This window comes from Culex quinquefasciatus, chromosome 1 (assembly GCF_015732765.1).
Source record: "Culex quinquefasciatus strain JHB chromosome 1, VPISU_Cqui_1.0_pri_paternal, whole genome shotgun sequence".
Lineage (NCBI taxonomy): Eukaryota > Metazoa > Arthropoda > Insecta > Diptera > Culicidae > Culex > Culex quinquefasciatus.
The window spans coordinates 110,627,641-110,642,161 of NC_051861.1; the positions used below are offsets into that span (position 1 = coordinate 110,627,641).

Genomic DNA, 14,521 nt, shown 5'->3' on the forward strand with positions numbered 1-14,521 from the left:
TACAACTTTACCGAAGACATCAAATCGATCTAAAAATTGGGTAATCCGGGCTTCCCAGGGGCAAAAATAAAATAAAAAGGGCTCATTTCGTAGGAAATTTCAAAATTTCATTTTTCATAGCAAATGATCGTATCGGCGAAAAACATTCATATCAAGCGAAATTTCAGCAAACAATGTTATACCACCTGAAGCCTTCATTTACCTCCCGGTAATCACGATCGGTAATTGGATGTTTCCAGTTATTAGAAGGCGGTTACGTTACGGAAAAGAGGCAGCCCTTGCCGAACACCTGCCAAGTCACGAGACATAAATACCTCCACCGATGGCGATGGCGATGGTTGGAAACCCTACACGAGTGGAGGTCACCGCCGACGACGACGTAACCCTAACGAGCCATCAACGAATCACCACAAGTTCGAAACCCTTCAAGGACAACCTGAGAGGGGAGGGGGGGGGGGGATAATCTCATTAGAATCATGAGGGACAGGGGCAGTCCGATGTTTGTGCTTCAAATGTTAAAATCTTCTTTATTTGTACAAAAACCCCACCTCATTTCCGTTCCGGAAGGTGGAGACACTTAATTAAAAACCGAAAGTCATTAAGGGGAGACACTGACTCTCAGAAATGCTCCACGAAGATCTTCTTGTAAATTCCGAGCGAATTTATTTTGTACGTGTTGATCAGCTCCTTCTTCAGGTCGACGTAATTGTTGAGTATCTCCACGGCAAAGTCCTCCATCAGCATCTGGACGTCGGAGATAAAGTCGCAGGACAGGATCGGTTCGCTCTTCTCCTTGGTCATGCGCGTCGTACAGATTTGGCTGCGCTGGATCAGAAAGTCCACCTGCTTGCTGTACGCCTCGTCGAACACGCGAGTTTTGAGGGGAGCCTGACAAAATTACGTAACGATTTAATCAAACTAAATGATCCCTTGGGAGAGGGGAACTTACCTGCTCCCGGTCGAGCTTTTCGTGGTACTCGTCAAACTCCTTCTGAAGCGAACCGTACCGTTCCAGGCCCGGAATGATGTCCTGGAGAAGTCTGTGGGGAGAGAAATAAATTATGTAATTTGTATTAGTAAAACTATAAAGATATGTCTGAAAAGAGGGACCCAAGGGAACTATTAAATAATATCACATTTCCTTGAAACCTTAAGAAAATAAAAACAAGACATAAAAAGTGGTTTATTCACTTTGTATTAGTGGTGTATCGGTGAGACAGGATCTGTATTTTTCGATCCTCGATTAAAATTTGTCTACCGAAGGATTTTATTGATCCGATACCAGTTCCCGTGGGGCCACTTTTCAGAACCACTCAAAATGGTCAAGCGACACTTCGAACATTGTGGAATTAGCCAGATATTGTCACTACAACTCATCGGAAGTGTTTCCCATTTTTTGACAAGCAATTTTCCTTCTTTTTCTTAATTTTTCAAAAGTTCTGCTCTGCCCATAATCTCATACTTGTCCCACATGAAATTTAGCCATTTTTGTGTTATTATGTAAAAATTGCTTCATTTATCTTAGTGTGTTAGTCCAGACAAAATAGGTTCGTTGCTCATTACTGAAAATATTTTTTTTTTATTATTCCTTTAATTTTCATGTTTGAACTTTGAAAATCTGACAAAAAGGTAAAATACCCTTAGTGGACCCCCTAGTAGAGCCGAAGCACATTTTTCACAAATTTTCAATATTTTAAGCACTTTTTCATAACCCTTTGTGCAACACAATTAAATCTGAGGTCTTTTGAACAATTCTGACTATTTGTTTCATCAATTATTTGTTTTTGAGCAGAAAAATAGCAATTTGAAAAAAATTTAGGAGCGGCCGTGGCTGACTGGTTACGGTGTTCGCTTTGTAAGCGAATGGTTCTGGGTTCGATTCCCATCTGCTCCCAACGAGAAAGTTAAGTACATAGAAATTTGAAATGATGAAAATGAACGAAAAATCAAAGTCGCTCAAGACGGGGTTCGATCCCCCGTCCTTTGGATTGGTAAGCAAAAATGCTAACCACTAGGCCATGACGACTTGGTAAGCGTGGACTGTAATTAGGAATACTGTTATAGAGAGCGAGTTGTGGCGCTATAACCACGGCAAATAGTGTCCAGGGCATTCGTGGAAATACAATGTCCCATCCCAGAGGGTCCCGGAGTACCAAACCTTCTTAGCATGGTGCTCCCAACGAATACAACCAAATCTCGGAGCGTATGGTGGTGTGTCCCCACGCTTCTTCCTCCCCTGTCGATTCAGAATTGTGTTGTTGTTCGAACACTCAGTGCTCAAACTCAACCCAATTACGAGTCATCTCTGCGATACGGCTTTACGCAGTAGGCCTGGCCGCTTTAACGCTTGTGATGTTTCAATGCATTCTAATGCAATGGCGCACTACAAATGTTAATAAATGACAAGAAGAGTGCTAGGCGTCATCTAACCTAAGGCACTCTCCAGGATCCCTTCGAAAGATTGGCTGCGCTAGGGTCTGATTAGATTAGATTAGATTAGATTAGAAAAATAGCAATTTGAAAAAAGTTGTTTTTGCCTGTTATGGACCCCCTTTTCCTATAGTGGACCCGGGTCCATAATCCGATTGTGGACCCGGGTCCACTATAGGCAAACTGTTATTTTTTATACCAAATTTAACCGATATTTGATGTTTTGATGCATGTTGTAGGTCTAATGATAGATATAATGAATAAAAGATGGATTTTGCTCACTTTTCATCATAAACAAATATGTTTTGTTAATAAATTTGGCTTAAAGCAACAAAAAATCTAACAGACATTTAAACACATTTATTTTCGAAAAAGATCAGAGAAGTCGTTTCAAAAACCACTGTAAACATAAAAATAATTTAAAAAAAAGTAATTTTGCATTTTTTTTCATATTAATTACATAAATGATTGACCAAAACTAAACAATAGATTTGTTTACAGTTGCTGATAACTGATAACGCATGTTTATTTTAAAAAAATGTTTTGTTTTTTATCATTTCAAACAGAAATTATGATGCTGAAGTATAATTGACTATAGTTTTGATTAATTATTATTTTTTACGGCTTCAGCATTTTTGGTACTTTAAACATGAAACAGCTATATTTATACTCATAATTGAAAAAAATATGCGTTTCGGTTGATAACAACAAGCATTTATTGTATGTTTAAGAGAAACTTTTGCTTGAATATACAGTTTTCTTCATTTTTGAAGGTTAAATCAACAGGGGTCCACTTTTGGAAAAGTTTGGATTTTCGTTGTCCTATATTGGACTTCCCTAATGTTTGGTCAAAAATGAGCAGTTTTTCGCTTTATTTTAGTAAAGTTCCTTAAACTTACATTATTTCGACTTGCTGAAGTTAAATAATCAGTCAAAAATGATTGGATAGTTAATTCAATTATAAAATATAAATGCAGTTTTTATGTGAAAATGCTAGTGGCCTAGCTGATTTCAGATGTCGAACTCAAAACACTTATTTTGGTGAAAAGGACAATTCAATGTCAGTCAACATTGTTTTAAATGATGCTGAACATGCCAAATAAAAGATTTGTAGACAACAACACGCTTGAAATTGTGATTTTATTGAATTTTTCATCAAAGCCCTTCAGAGGGTCCACTATAGGAAAGGGGTCAACTAATGGATAACGTACCCTAGTCAGCGAATTCGAACTCGCAGATTGGAACGACTGACAGCTGTCAAAAGCACGAAACCACGTGCTCGAAAATCGACGAACAAAGGGGTCGAAATGTAAACATTTGGAGCGTTCTTTTATTACGTAACGCAAAATTTGGGATTTTTGACCCCCCTTCGTAACAATTCGTAACAGATGAGCGAACCCCCCTACCCCCCTGTAACGCGTAACGCAAGGCCTTTTTGCAAATTTTTATGAGTGCTTATATGAAAATTTTGCGTTACGTAACATAATTTTTCATCACAACCCCCTACCCCAATTTTAAATTTTAAGAGCGAGTCCACGAACAGGACATACCCCTTTGTATGGGACGTCGTTTGGACCTCACCAATCTGCCTGAAACTTTCAGGGGTTGTTTGTACATATAAAACTAGCATCTGGCCAAAATATGAGCACTCTAGGTCAACGGGAAGTGGGGCAAATCGGTACACAAAGTTTGAAGGTTCAAAAACGTCAAAAATCTTAAAAGACTGTAACTTTGGCAAATTTCAATTTAATTTCAAAATTCAAAATGCATCTGAAAGGGCTTAAAAAATGCAACAAAATGCAGGGTAGAGCATCCCAATTGGTTAAATCTAAAGGGAGTTATTGGCATTTTAGTGAAAAAATAGCATAATTTTCAAACTCAAATAAAAAAGTGTTCCATCCAGATATCAACTCGGTTCGACCTGCAGCTTGTAGAGGACATCTGGGACTACCATCTGAGACTGAGAACGTTTTGGGTAAGGCTGTTTAACGTATTAAATAGACACTTTTACTTTTAGTGAATTTTTTGGTTGTAAATTTTTGCTCGGGAGACCCCTTAGATCCCATTTTATGGTGATAATTTTATCATATTCATGTTTCTGAGACAATTTCACAATAGAAACATGCATAACAATGTTTATTTTCATCCATTTTAACCCTTTGAAAAATGAATGTTAAAAAAAATTAAGAAGCTGCTTTTTTTCTGGTGTCATCTAGTATCCTTGGAAACTAGCTTGATTTGCAATAAATGTGAATCGAAGATTTTTTTTTTAACTTTTAGATTTTTGACGTTTTTGAACCTTCAAACTTTGTGTCCCGATTTGCCCCACTTCCCGTTGACCTAGAGTGCTCATATTTTGGCCAGATGCTAGTTTTATATGTACAAACAACCCCTGAAAATTTCAGGCAGATTGGTGAGGTCGATGCGAGATGGGTATGCTTTGCTCGTGGACTCGCTCTTAAAAAAATCTCAGCACTTCAAACTTTATGGATGGATGGATTTTTTTATCAAAAGAACATCAATCAAATAATTATCAAAAATGCAATTTTATGGAATTGAGAAGACAAATTGTAAAAACATTTCTTTGTTTTGTTTAAATATTTTTATGAATGTGAAAAGAAAAAAGTAAAAATTAGTTTTTTCTCAGTGTTTTTTCAACTTGCGATATCTCAGAACCTATTGGTTCGATTCACAATCTTGAATAATCATTTTTTTGTGAAATCGTCTGTTCTTCCCGAGCAGACGGAAATAACTTGGGAATAACATTTTTTGATATTTGAAAATACTGTTATTCGTCGTTATGAAATTTTTGTTAGTGGATTGTTATTTTAATAACAGAGTAATAACATTTTTAGTTATTTTTCGAACAAATATTTGTTATTATTTTTTGTTATTTTAACAACTAATCCGATCATCCCAATAACAGTTGGAGGGATTCTTTCATAACAAAAAATGTTGATCCAAAGTCGTTTTGGCTTTCTACCAATATCAGAGCAATAACAATTTTTGTTATGATAACATAAACTGTTATCAAACCCTTATGCAAAAATGGATTTTTCAAGAAGATTCCATAACACTTTCCGTTATTTTATCAGTATTTGTTATTGAAATGGTATGAATTTTGTTATTACCGTCTGCCCGGGTTTTCTGTAACATAATTTCGAAATAATAAAATAATCCCAAAATTTTAAGATGACCAAAATGAGTGTTTCGAGCCCATTCGAAAGGTTACTTTTTATTTAAAAAATCGGAATTGATAATAATTAAGCAGAAAATTTAACAAATGAACATATTTAGCCAGGAAAATAGAATCAATAGTTTCCGAGAATTTTGCTCGTTACTTTGAGAAAAGTGACTTATAATATTTTTCCATTTTTTTAGATAAACCTGAGTCTGAGCAACAAAATTAAAAAAAAAAATTTATAAAATTTTCGCAGCTTTTTCAATCTATTTTTGCTGGGCTGTTTTTCCTTGATAAAGATTTTAAAAATTGGAAAAAAACTGAAAAAATCGACAAAAAAAAATCGAAAAAACACAAATGCCTATAACATGAATGCGTGGACTTAAGCAAATTTTTTTTTTCTGTTTCGGGTTGCCAGATCTTCAATCGATTGCGCATCCAATGATGGGTCTCAAGATTGATTCGGACATATTTTGTATCAATAAATCTGAGATATGGCTTCAAAAAAAATATTATTGAAACTTAAGTACTTATAAATTTGGTTAGGTGTTATCACATTTTCGATATTTTGGATTCATTGGAAAGGTCTTTCGATTACTTATCCAACGACGGATCGCATGACGGATTCGAACATCATTTCATCAAAATATCTGAGATCCAGCCACCAAAAAGTATTAAAATATTACCTAAGTGCTCATAACTTCTGATAGGATTATCGAATCATCAATCATTTGGATTGATTGATTGATGATTAGAAAGATCTTTCAAATACCTTTCTAAAAATGTATAACAAGATGATCACCCTTTTTACAATCTTCCGAACCTAAGCAAAAATCGTTTTCTTAGCAAAACTTTTGAAGTAATTTTCTAAACTTCATAATATTAACTAGGGTCTTTTAGGACTCCAAGACGGAATAAGACCAAAACGGTCCGAATCGGCTCAGCCAGTCCGGAGACAACCGAGTACATTTTTTACGGTGCACAGCCTCACATCCAGACATACGCAATTCAATTCAGAGTCGATATGTTTACGTGAAGGTGGGTCTAGGAGGTCGAATTGAAAATTTCATTTTTCGAGTGATTTTATAGCTTTTTCTCAGTATGGTGAGGAGTACAAAAACACTTTACTTTCTATGTAAAGCACTTAACTTAGAAATTTGAATCAATGGAAATGAATCTGATCTTCTACAATAGAAAAGTAATCAAAGTAGAAACTTGACGTATGGTTTGGAAAATTTCAAAATCTACGGTAAGTTGACATTTCCATAGCAAAGGTAAACAAACAACTGCATAGCAACGTATGTCAGCCTAGCAAGTTTTCTAAGTTGATTGTAGATGACGGTCTTCAGTTGCGTACTTTTCTAAGTAACTTATCTATTTTACTTTATTTAACTATTCTAAGCTGAGTGATTGTAGATATTACAATTTTATGATTAATAGTCTCACTTGCACACAAACCGATTTGCCCCACAGAAAAACGCAACCCGCCCGGACTCACCTCTCCATCGTCAGCAGGTTGATCTTGAGATCCTTGAAGCAGTTGATCGACTTCTTGATGTAGTCGTTGTGCTCCGAGTAGACCGAGTCCAAACTTTCGGCCGCCTTGTACGCCTCGAAGGACCGGTTAAACTCGGACAGCAGCATGTACGTGTTGCCGAGGGCCATCTGGTTCTCGGGCTCGCTCGGCTCGTGGTCAACGGCGGCCCGCAGAACCACGAGCGAGTCGTTCAGGTACTGGGATCGCTGCAGAATGGTGCCCATGCTGAGCAGCGGGATGTCCTTGTGTTTGCGGGGCGCGAGGACGACCGCCCGGCGGGCACACTCGATCGCTTCGCGGGCGTTGCCCTTTTTGCGCCAGTAGTAGGACGCTATCGTGTGGTACTTCCAGGAGGTCGGATGCTTGCGCAGATCGTCGGCGAGGGCTTGGGGGGATTTGACGGAGGGGATGTAGTACTCGAGCGACTTGAACATGTCTTCCGGGGCCATCTTGAGCTGGGTTCGGTTGTGCAGTCCGTCCAGATGGTCGAAGCTGGCCACGCTAAAGTCCAGTTTCAGGTAGTCGGCGCACTTGGGCGACGGGTTCTTGCCCTTGGACGCCACGGCACGGGAGTTTCCTACGCTGGCGGACACCGTCGTCGTCGACGTCTTGTCCGGCACCGTGATCCGGTTGATGTAGTTCATGTTGATGATCGTGCTCAGGATGTCCGACTCGTCCAGGTAAAAGTTCGGAATGCAGCCGATCTTGTTGGTCAGCTCGTTCGTGTACGCGTCCAAGTTGTTCATCTTGGCGGTGAGATTCGATTTGATTTGCAGCAGCTCCGCGATGATCAGATCTATTTTCTGCTTGTACACATTCTGGTTGAGGAACGCGATCAGATCGTACGAGCGGCGCAGGTAGAAGGGCGAGGTGAGCTGCGGGGACGAGACGAGAAGTTTGCGTTACATGATCGATTTTCGATCGCGAGTTCGGACTGCCTACCTGCGGTATGATTTGGCCATTGGTGTTCAGCAACCAGTGCGTACTGGCCTCGGTGTTGTGGTAGCAGATGCTGGCGGACACCAGCAGCAGCAGTGGCAGCAACCTGGACGACAGCATCCTTCCCTCTGGACGAACCGATCCTCGCGCGCTCGACACTGTGTTTGTTTTGCTAATTTGCCATGAAATTGGTTCTAACTCGCAGGGTTTGCTCGCTCTGTGTTTTGGTCGAACGTGTGCGATGCGAGCCAGCAAGTAGTTCAATGTTTTTCTTTTCGATTCTGTGGTGGAACGTTTGACAGCTGGCCGCCGAACGAGGGAATGGACGGTGGTTCTTGTTTTGACGTATTCGCTCGAGGTGCGCTCAGTTGAGTTGTATTTGTTTGTGTTTTGAATCGCAAAGCTCGCCGAATTCAAACAGCGTGGATTCTGTGGTTTCCATTATCTTTCACATGTTCTTGAAGTTTGCACGTCCTTGCTAGCATCTTGAATATGCTTCTTTACTGTTGAAGTCATACTTTAACGAGCAACACTCTTCACATTTCCCTTCTGATTCGTCATCTCGATAACGGGTTCCGATTGAGGAGCCGCTGCCCCGGATCAGCTGACTTGTACAGCTTTAATCAGAGGAAACAATTGCTATTGGCCGCTGTTGTCATCGATCAATCCGGTTTGCCGGCGTCACAGTCATTCAGGTAATGAAACGACAGTTTGTTACTTCTAGTTGCAGTTGGTCTCCACATCCAGTCCTCACACGTGCTGTTTCTGGATTGTCTACTAAGCAGTTATTCAGTAACTGAAATGTTAGTTGTTACTTCTAGTTGCAGTTGATCTCCAGCTTAAGTCCCTCCACGTGCGATTGTCTTCTCGGCAGTAATGCAGATACTGGAACAACAGTTTGTTACTTCTAATTGCAATTGATCCCAGTTCACCTCCCTCCACGTGCTGCTCCTCCTACAATCTGAAACGAAACGAACGTAAACAAAAAACTCGGTTAATCGTCGACATTCCACCGCTAAACACCACCCATTGGTGTTATTTATCACCGCCGACTACTTTGTAACCGCACCGCGACTACCAAAACAGGTCAAGAAACTCGCCTGAACCGCGTCATTCGCAAAGATTCTAACCGTCACGCTCAAAACAAAAACAAAACACCCAACCGCTGTAAAGAAGCGCGCGAGGTACGCTCACCCAGCGTGTGGTGGTGCACCGCCGCCTACTATTCGCACCTGTCACACCAACACAGGCTCGTGTGTGCGAAATTCGCCCCAGTTTGCTTGGCGGATGGCTAATTTTTGACATTTTCCATTTTATTCCTTATTTTGGCAGTCGTGAGGCAGGGTCCGATCCGTGTGCACACACCGTCGCCGTCGTCGACGCTTCGACGGGTTTTCCGTAACTTTTGGTCGCGCCGGATTCCGGAGGAATCCTTTCTTGCGGAAGGAGAAATCGGAGTCGTTACACTTAAGGGAGGGTGGGGACCTCCGCGCGTGAGTCATCGCAGTAGTCGCGGATTTGGAATTTTCGAAGGAGGAGGAAGAAAAAAGTTCGAGAAGAAGACGAAGTATAGAAGGGGGGAGGGTGTCCAATCGAGTTGAACAATATTTGCATATTTGCGTGAGTGCCAACCCCTGCGAATCGGACACGGTGAACGACACCTTTGCGTATTGGTTTTGCTGATTTGGTTCGGTAACCATTGTGGGGCTAGGCTGCCGATCAACGCCGCAGTTCGTGAATCACGACGACGACGACGACAAAAAAGAGTGGTCGACATCTTTTTTTCAAGTTCAAATTTTCACACATCTAGCATATAGAGGCAAGCTCGAACAAAAGCGATTTTTTTCCTGGTCTCACTTTGATTTCCCATTTGTTGCCTGTTTTGCCCATTCGCTGCTGACCGTGTACGCCACAGTGGTATAACGTCAAAAAAGCCTCGTATAATGTTTGTAAACAGTATACAGTACAACTACCGTAAGTCGGTTCGTTTTTTCTTGAATACTTTTGCAGCATAATTTTATTATGAATGTAAAGGGGAATAGCATGTAATTTCATCATGCACGTGATGTTGGCTTACAACAGTTGGGCGTTCAAGAATAGCTGTAAATTGGCAAGAGAACTGGTTCCCCAGTGGACGGCTTTCTGTGCATTGTTTTCCTCCTGAAAAGAAATCTGTCCACCGGTGGACCGATTCCTCTTGCAAAATACAGCCAAGAAATCCGTCAAACAGTGGCCAAATAAAAAAAAAATCCGGCTCGCCAACGTTGTCAAGAGAAACCGACCTTTCCCAAAATTGCCGGATATGTGTGTGTGTGTGTGTGTGTGTGTGTGTGGTCCAATCCAATACCCGCTAACCGGTAGCGAAATTATGGGAAAGTATAATTTGTATCAGACTTTGTATATGCCGAATGCTGATACAACTTATCTCAGTCCCGGGTATTAGGTGGTGATAGCCCTCGCGCTGCTTCCAATGACCCATTTCAGAATGGCAGAGATCCTAGCGGCCAAATTCCGAGGTCGTTGGGCATTGTTCGGCCCCGCCTTAACATAGAAGCAAGCACCAGACGGATCCTTGATCTATCCTAAGACTCCCAATCCCTTCAGGCAAATCAGGGATCAGAGCGTATTTAATATGAGAAGAATACAACTTGTTTTATAACCTTCAGATGACCGACTGGTTAGAGTCCCAGACCATCAATCCAAAGGTGTGAGTTCGAATCCCACCTGATTCTGTTTCGTTTTTGTTCATATTCAAAGTTCCAATTCCTGATTCCAAATTTCAAAGGTACCGAGCGGGATTTGAACCCTGAACCTTTTACTTGTGAGGCAAAAGCCGTAACCATTAAGCCACGGAGCCGGTCTTTCCCAAAATTGCCGGATATTATTTTAAAAGTTTGCTTGAAAACAGCAAAGTTTCCAGTCCCCTAAGTGATTGTTTTTTCGCCTGTTAACTGTCAAACAAAGGTGTACAAATTTAGGTCATCAGATTTTTTGTCAATATGTTTAATCAGTATATCAATAACTTGTCAATAACTACTTTAACATGTTAACGAATGGTAAAACGTTACTTAATCTACCGTATGGTGGTTGATGCATTCCACTCGATAGGATTCGAATTGATGACCTTTGGATTGTGAGTCCAACTGCCTACCAGCGACTCCACCGAGGAAGGACCCATTGACGACTCCTACACCTGGACTAAGCTAACGATCTAGATTAGGTCTGAACCAATGTTCACTTCCCCGACGGATAAGACAAATCTTGACTCGAAAAAAGCCACCAGGTCTGACTGGGGCTGAAGCCAGGCCAACTGGCCATCTGTTGAGAAACACCGAAACATTTATTTTACGGAAAGATAAGAAAAACTTGTAACACGCATTATCCCTCCCAAAGAATTTTAGAAATTTTAATTTATAAACATACGTAATTTTTTATATCAATTACCGCCAACCCTATTTAAGGAGACTGTTTACATATTTACACAATGTATGCAACTCGTTTACGCTAGGGTAAGTTGAAAACAAAAATAAACCAGTAGTAACGGTCAATTCAAAAATTATGCCACTTGTTCAAAATCAGATTAGTGCGCGTGACCTGTAGCGTGTGTTATACAACATTATCTTGTCTAATATTCAAAGTTAACAGTGTAGTAACTTCAGGCATCCACGCTAGGTGGTGATACTGATGCGAACAAATTTCGGAACCATGTTTTGAATTGGACTTGGCTCCATATGCATCTAGTGTGGTGTGGAAGCTTTGCTGGTTAGAGATCGCAGCAATCGTCGTCGTGAACATCGAGAGTGAGTGAATTACGTGAACGTGTCTCGTGAACAGCGGAGCCGTACGGTCGTCCTTCGCAGAGCCAAGTAGGCTGTGGGAAACCGACAGTCGAGTCGAGTCTGGTGCGTGATTAGAAGAAGATCCCTCGTCTTAGCGTCGTCGCCGCCGCGAGAGTTCAGCGGTTGACAGTTGTCTACGAACTACGTCTCCTCAAGGCCTACTTCGCGTGCGGCGCGCGGAGAAAACACGTACCACTTTTTGGCCACATTCTTGCAGTCTCGTCACACATCCAAGTCGGCGTCGGCTCCTGTGTGTACTATGATCGTTCTAAATTCAGACAGGTTGGTACCCCCGTGACGAGTTGCTGCGGCACAATTTTGCAGGTGCAAATTTCGTGTATTGATTCACGATGTCGTGAGTGTGTTGGTGTGTGTGTGCGTGTTGTGTCACCTTCTGACCGAACTTCTTTGTACCAGGTGTACTACGACCCAAGTCGTCGCCTCCTCTAATTTTATCGATTTTCGCGTGATCGTGCCGCGACGAAAAATGACGATTCGCTATGATGAGAGCAGTGAAATGTGCGAAAATTTTGGTTGCCAGTTTTACTTTTTTTTTGCGAGGGGGTGGCCAAATTTTTCGCACCGTTAATTTCTCATCTTTCAGTCGAGTCATATTTGGGGGTAAAAATGAAGCGCCAATTAGAGTGGGCTTTATTTTTGCGCGCGACCAGCGCGGGTACAATAATTGAAGTATGTACTGAAAACTGTGAATGTGTGCGGGAGAATGTTTTGCCTTCTTCTCGCGGTTCACTTTCCAACAAAACGACGGCGAATTTGCCGCAGCAGCGGTACACCAACCAACAGTGTGGTGAGATAACACCCACGCACCCGCAGGGTTGCCAGTTTGGCTGGAATCGGGGTGAAGGTCAGGTCGGATGGAAGAGAGGAAGTTGAAGGGTGAAAGAAGGAGAGTGGAATTAAGTTGTGACTTAGTTATGAGGTGTACCATAACTGCTTTGCATAATGTTAAGGAGGCTATAACAAGCTCAAGATTACATGATTGGCATGCAAATATGGCATGAATTCATGGCAGGTTCTACATGGAAGTTAATTAGGCTGAATTAGAATTTATACAAAATCATTGCATGACATTTGTTCGAGCATAATTACTATCATATTTTTTGTTAATTTGAAATCAGTTTGGATTTCATGCAAGAATCCTGGAACCATCCCATTTGAATCAGTTAAATTTTAATGTTTGAGCTAAGAAATCATGAATTGTGATTGGACGCTCAATTTAAATAAAAATATTACAAGTTGTACCATTTACGCACGCAGAGATTAGTAGTCGAGATGGCCGAGAGAATTATGCCCTCGAGTTCATTTCCAAAAAAAAAGTTCATCCACCAAAACAAAAAACTAGAGCGTTACTGGAATCGACCCAGGGATCTTTGACAGACTAACTTGATGTGTGACTGAACTGCCTCGACCTTGTGGTCAGCTTGGGGACTCCAGTATGGTCAGATGTCCCGTTATGATCCCTGTTGAAGATTTCAAGCAAAACAATGTAAATGGGCCAAAGCCAAAGTGTAAACAAACAGTCTGTCCCGCTTACGGCAGCGGGTGTTTACATTAGGAACGAGCAGTACAGACTCTTTGTTTACACTTCGGCTTTGGCCGATTTACATTGTTTTGCTTGATTTGTTGTTTCAATTAACAAATGAACACATCTCGGATTATTTTTCAAAAAGCCGTAAGAGCCATTGGTAAACAAAGTCCTTTTTGCATCGGTATTCGACCTACTTACGAAAAACCAATATCAAAAATGCTCGAGATTGTTCATCTACACGTCCTTCAAGTGCCCCAAACTTAAAATAAATGAAATTTTGTTTCATTTTCAAGAAAAACGAAAATTAGTGTCAGAGGTCAAGGTGGCTCTTACGGCTTTTTGAAAACTAATCCGAGACATTTGTTTTGATAGTGTCAGTTGGTAGAATTCTGGATTTTTTTTTTAAAAATCCAATAAACCAAATTTTCAGTTTTTGCTTTTTAGGTGTTTTTTAATACCCCTGACTCAAGGCGATTTCAAAAACACCCAAAAAGTAAAAACTGGACATTTGTTTTATTGGACCTTTTCAAAAAAAAAAACTTCAGAATTATTCTTTTCAGTTTAGCATTGAGCTCTCAATAAATGTTGGGAAAATTATTCCATCGTTCCTGGTTTTTGGTTGTACAGTTAGAATTGTATCAAGGGAAAAAAATAGAATAGAAAATCTAAACAAAAAATCAGCTCAAAATATGATTTTCAATCACTTCTGAAATTTTCATGTACACAGCTAAAAAAGTATTAATCCAGCTGCGTGTAAAAGGCCTGGGTGTAAAATAAATATTGCATTATGTTATGTAATTTTTTGTGATTTTACACCCTGAAATATGTAGCCCATCAGTATGGAAAACCTACTTGACCGAAATGTCAAGCTCATATATGCGTTTATCCTTACAGCTTTTCATCGGTCTGATGGCCGAGTGGGCTAAGGCGCCAGCCCTTACTGTTGGTGCTGGGTTTGAATCCCGCCGGTGTCATTTTTTTTTGTGTTTGCAAAAAATGTACATGCAGTGTGTAATATTAAGTGTTTATTTTGACGAAGGTGATGT

At 40.6% G+C, this 14,521-nt stretch overlaps 2 protein-coding genes across 5 annotated transcripts in view; one reads left to right on the forward strand and one right to left on the reverse strand.

The window, feature by feature from the left end:
* Positions 1-500: 500 nt before the first annotated feature.
* LOC6047713 (tetratricopeptide repeat protein 17) lies at positions 501-9,147 on the reverse strand. The gene is made up of 4 exons (XM_001864700.2): positions 8,091-9,147; positions 7,110-8,023; positions 950-1,040; positions 501-888 (listed from the first exon to the last, which is right to left on the reverse strand). Exons 1-4 carry the CDS (start codon positions 8,205-8,207, stop codon positions 619-621), a joined length of 1,392 nt encoding a protein of 463 aa, XP_001864735.2. The 5' UTR covers positions 8,208-9,147; the 3' UTR covers positions 501-618.
* Positions 9,148-9,409: 262 nt separating this feature from the next.
* The window catches only part of LOC6047712 (ubiquitin carboxyl-terminal hydrolase 2), a 32,657-nt gene continuing 27,545 nt past the window's right edge, over positions 9,410-14,521 (forward strand). For 2 of the 4 annotated variants that reach the window (XM_038249330.1, XM_038249335.1), the window contains exon 1: positions 11,670-12,208. The gene's annotated coding sequence lies outside the window, so the exon portion shown is untranslated. Of the gene's footprint in view, positions 9,907-11,548; positions 12,209-14,521 lie in introns of those variants that run through there. The other 2 variants (XM_038249322.1, XM_038249321.1) reach the window with 2 other exon arrangements.

Excerpts from the sequence above, each read along its gene's own strand:
- LOC6047713 (XM_001864700.2), bottom strand. The coding sequence starts at position 8,207 with ATGCTGTCGTCCAGGTTGCTGCCACTGCTGCTGCTGGTGTCCGCCAGC. Across the intron at positions 8,024-8,090 it reads ATGGCCAAATCATACCGCAG|CTCACCTCGCCCTTCTACCT; the intron begins GTAGGCAGTCCG and ends TCGTCCCCGCAG. Across the intron at positions 1,041-7,109 it reads AACCTGCTGACGATGGAGAG|ACTTCTCCAGGACATCATTC; the intron begins GTGAGTCCGGGC and ends CTCTCCCCACAG.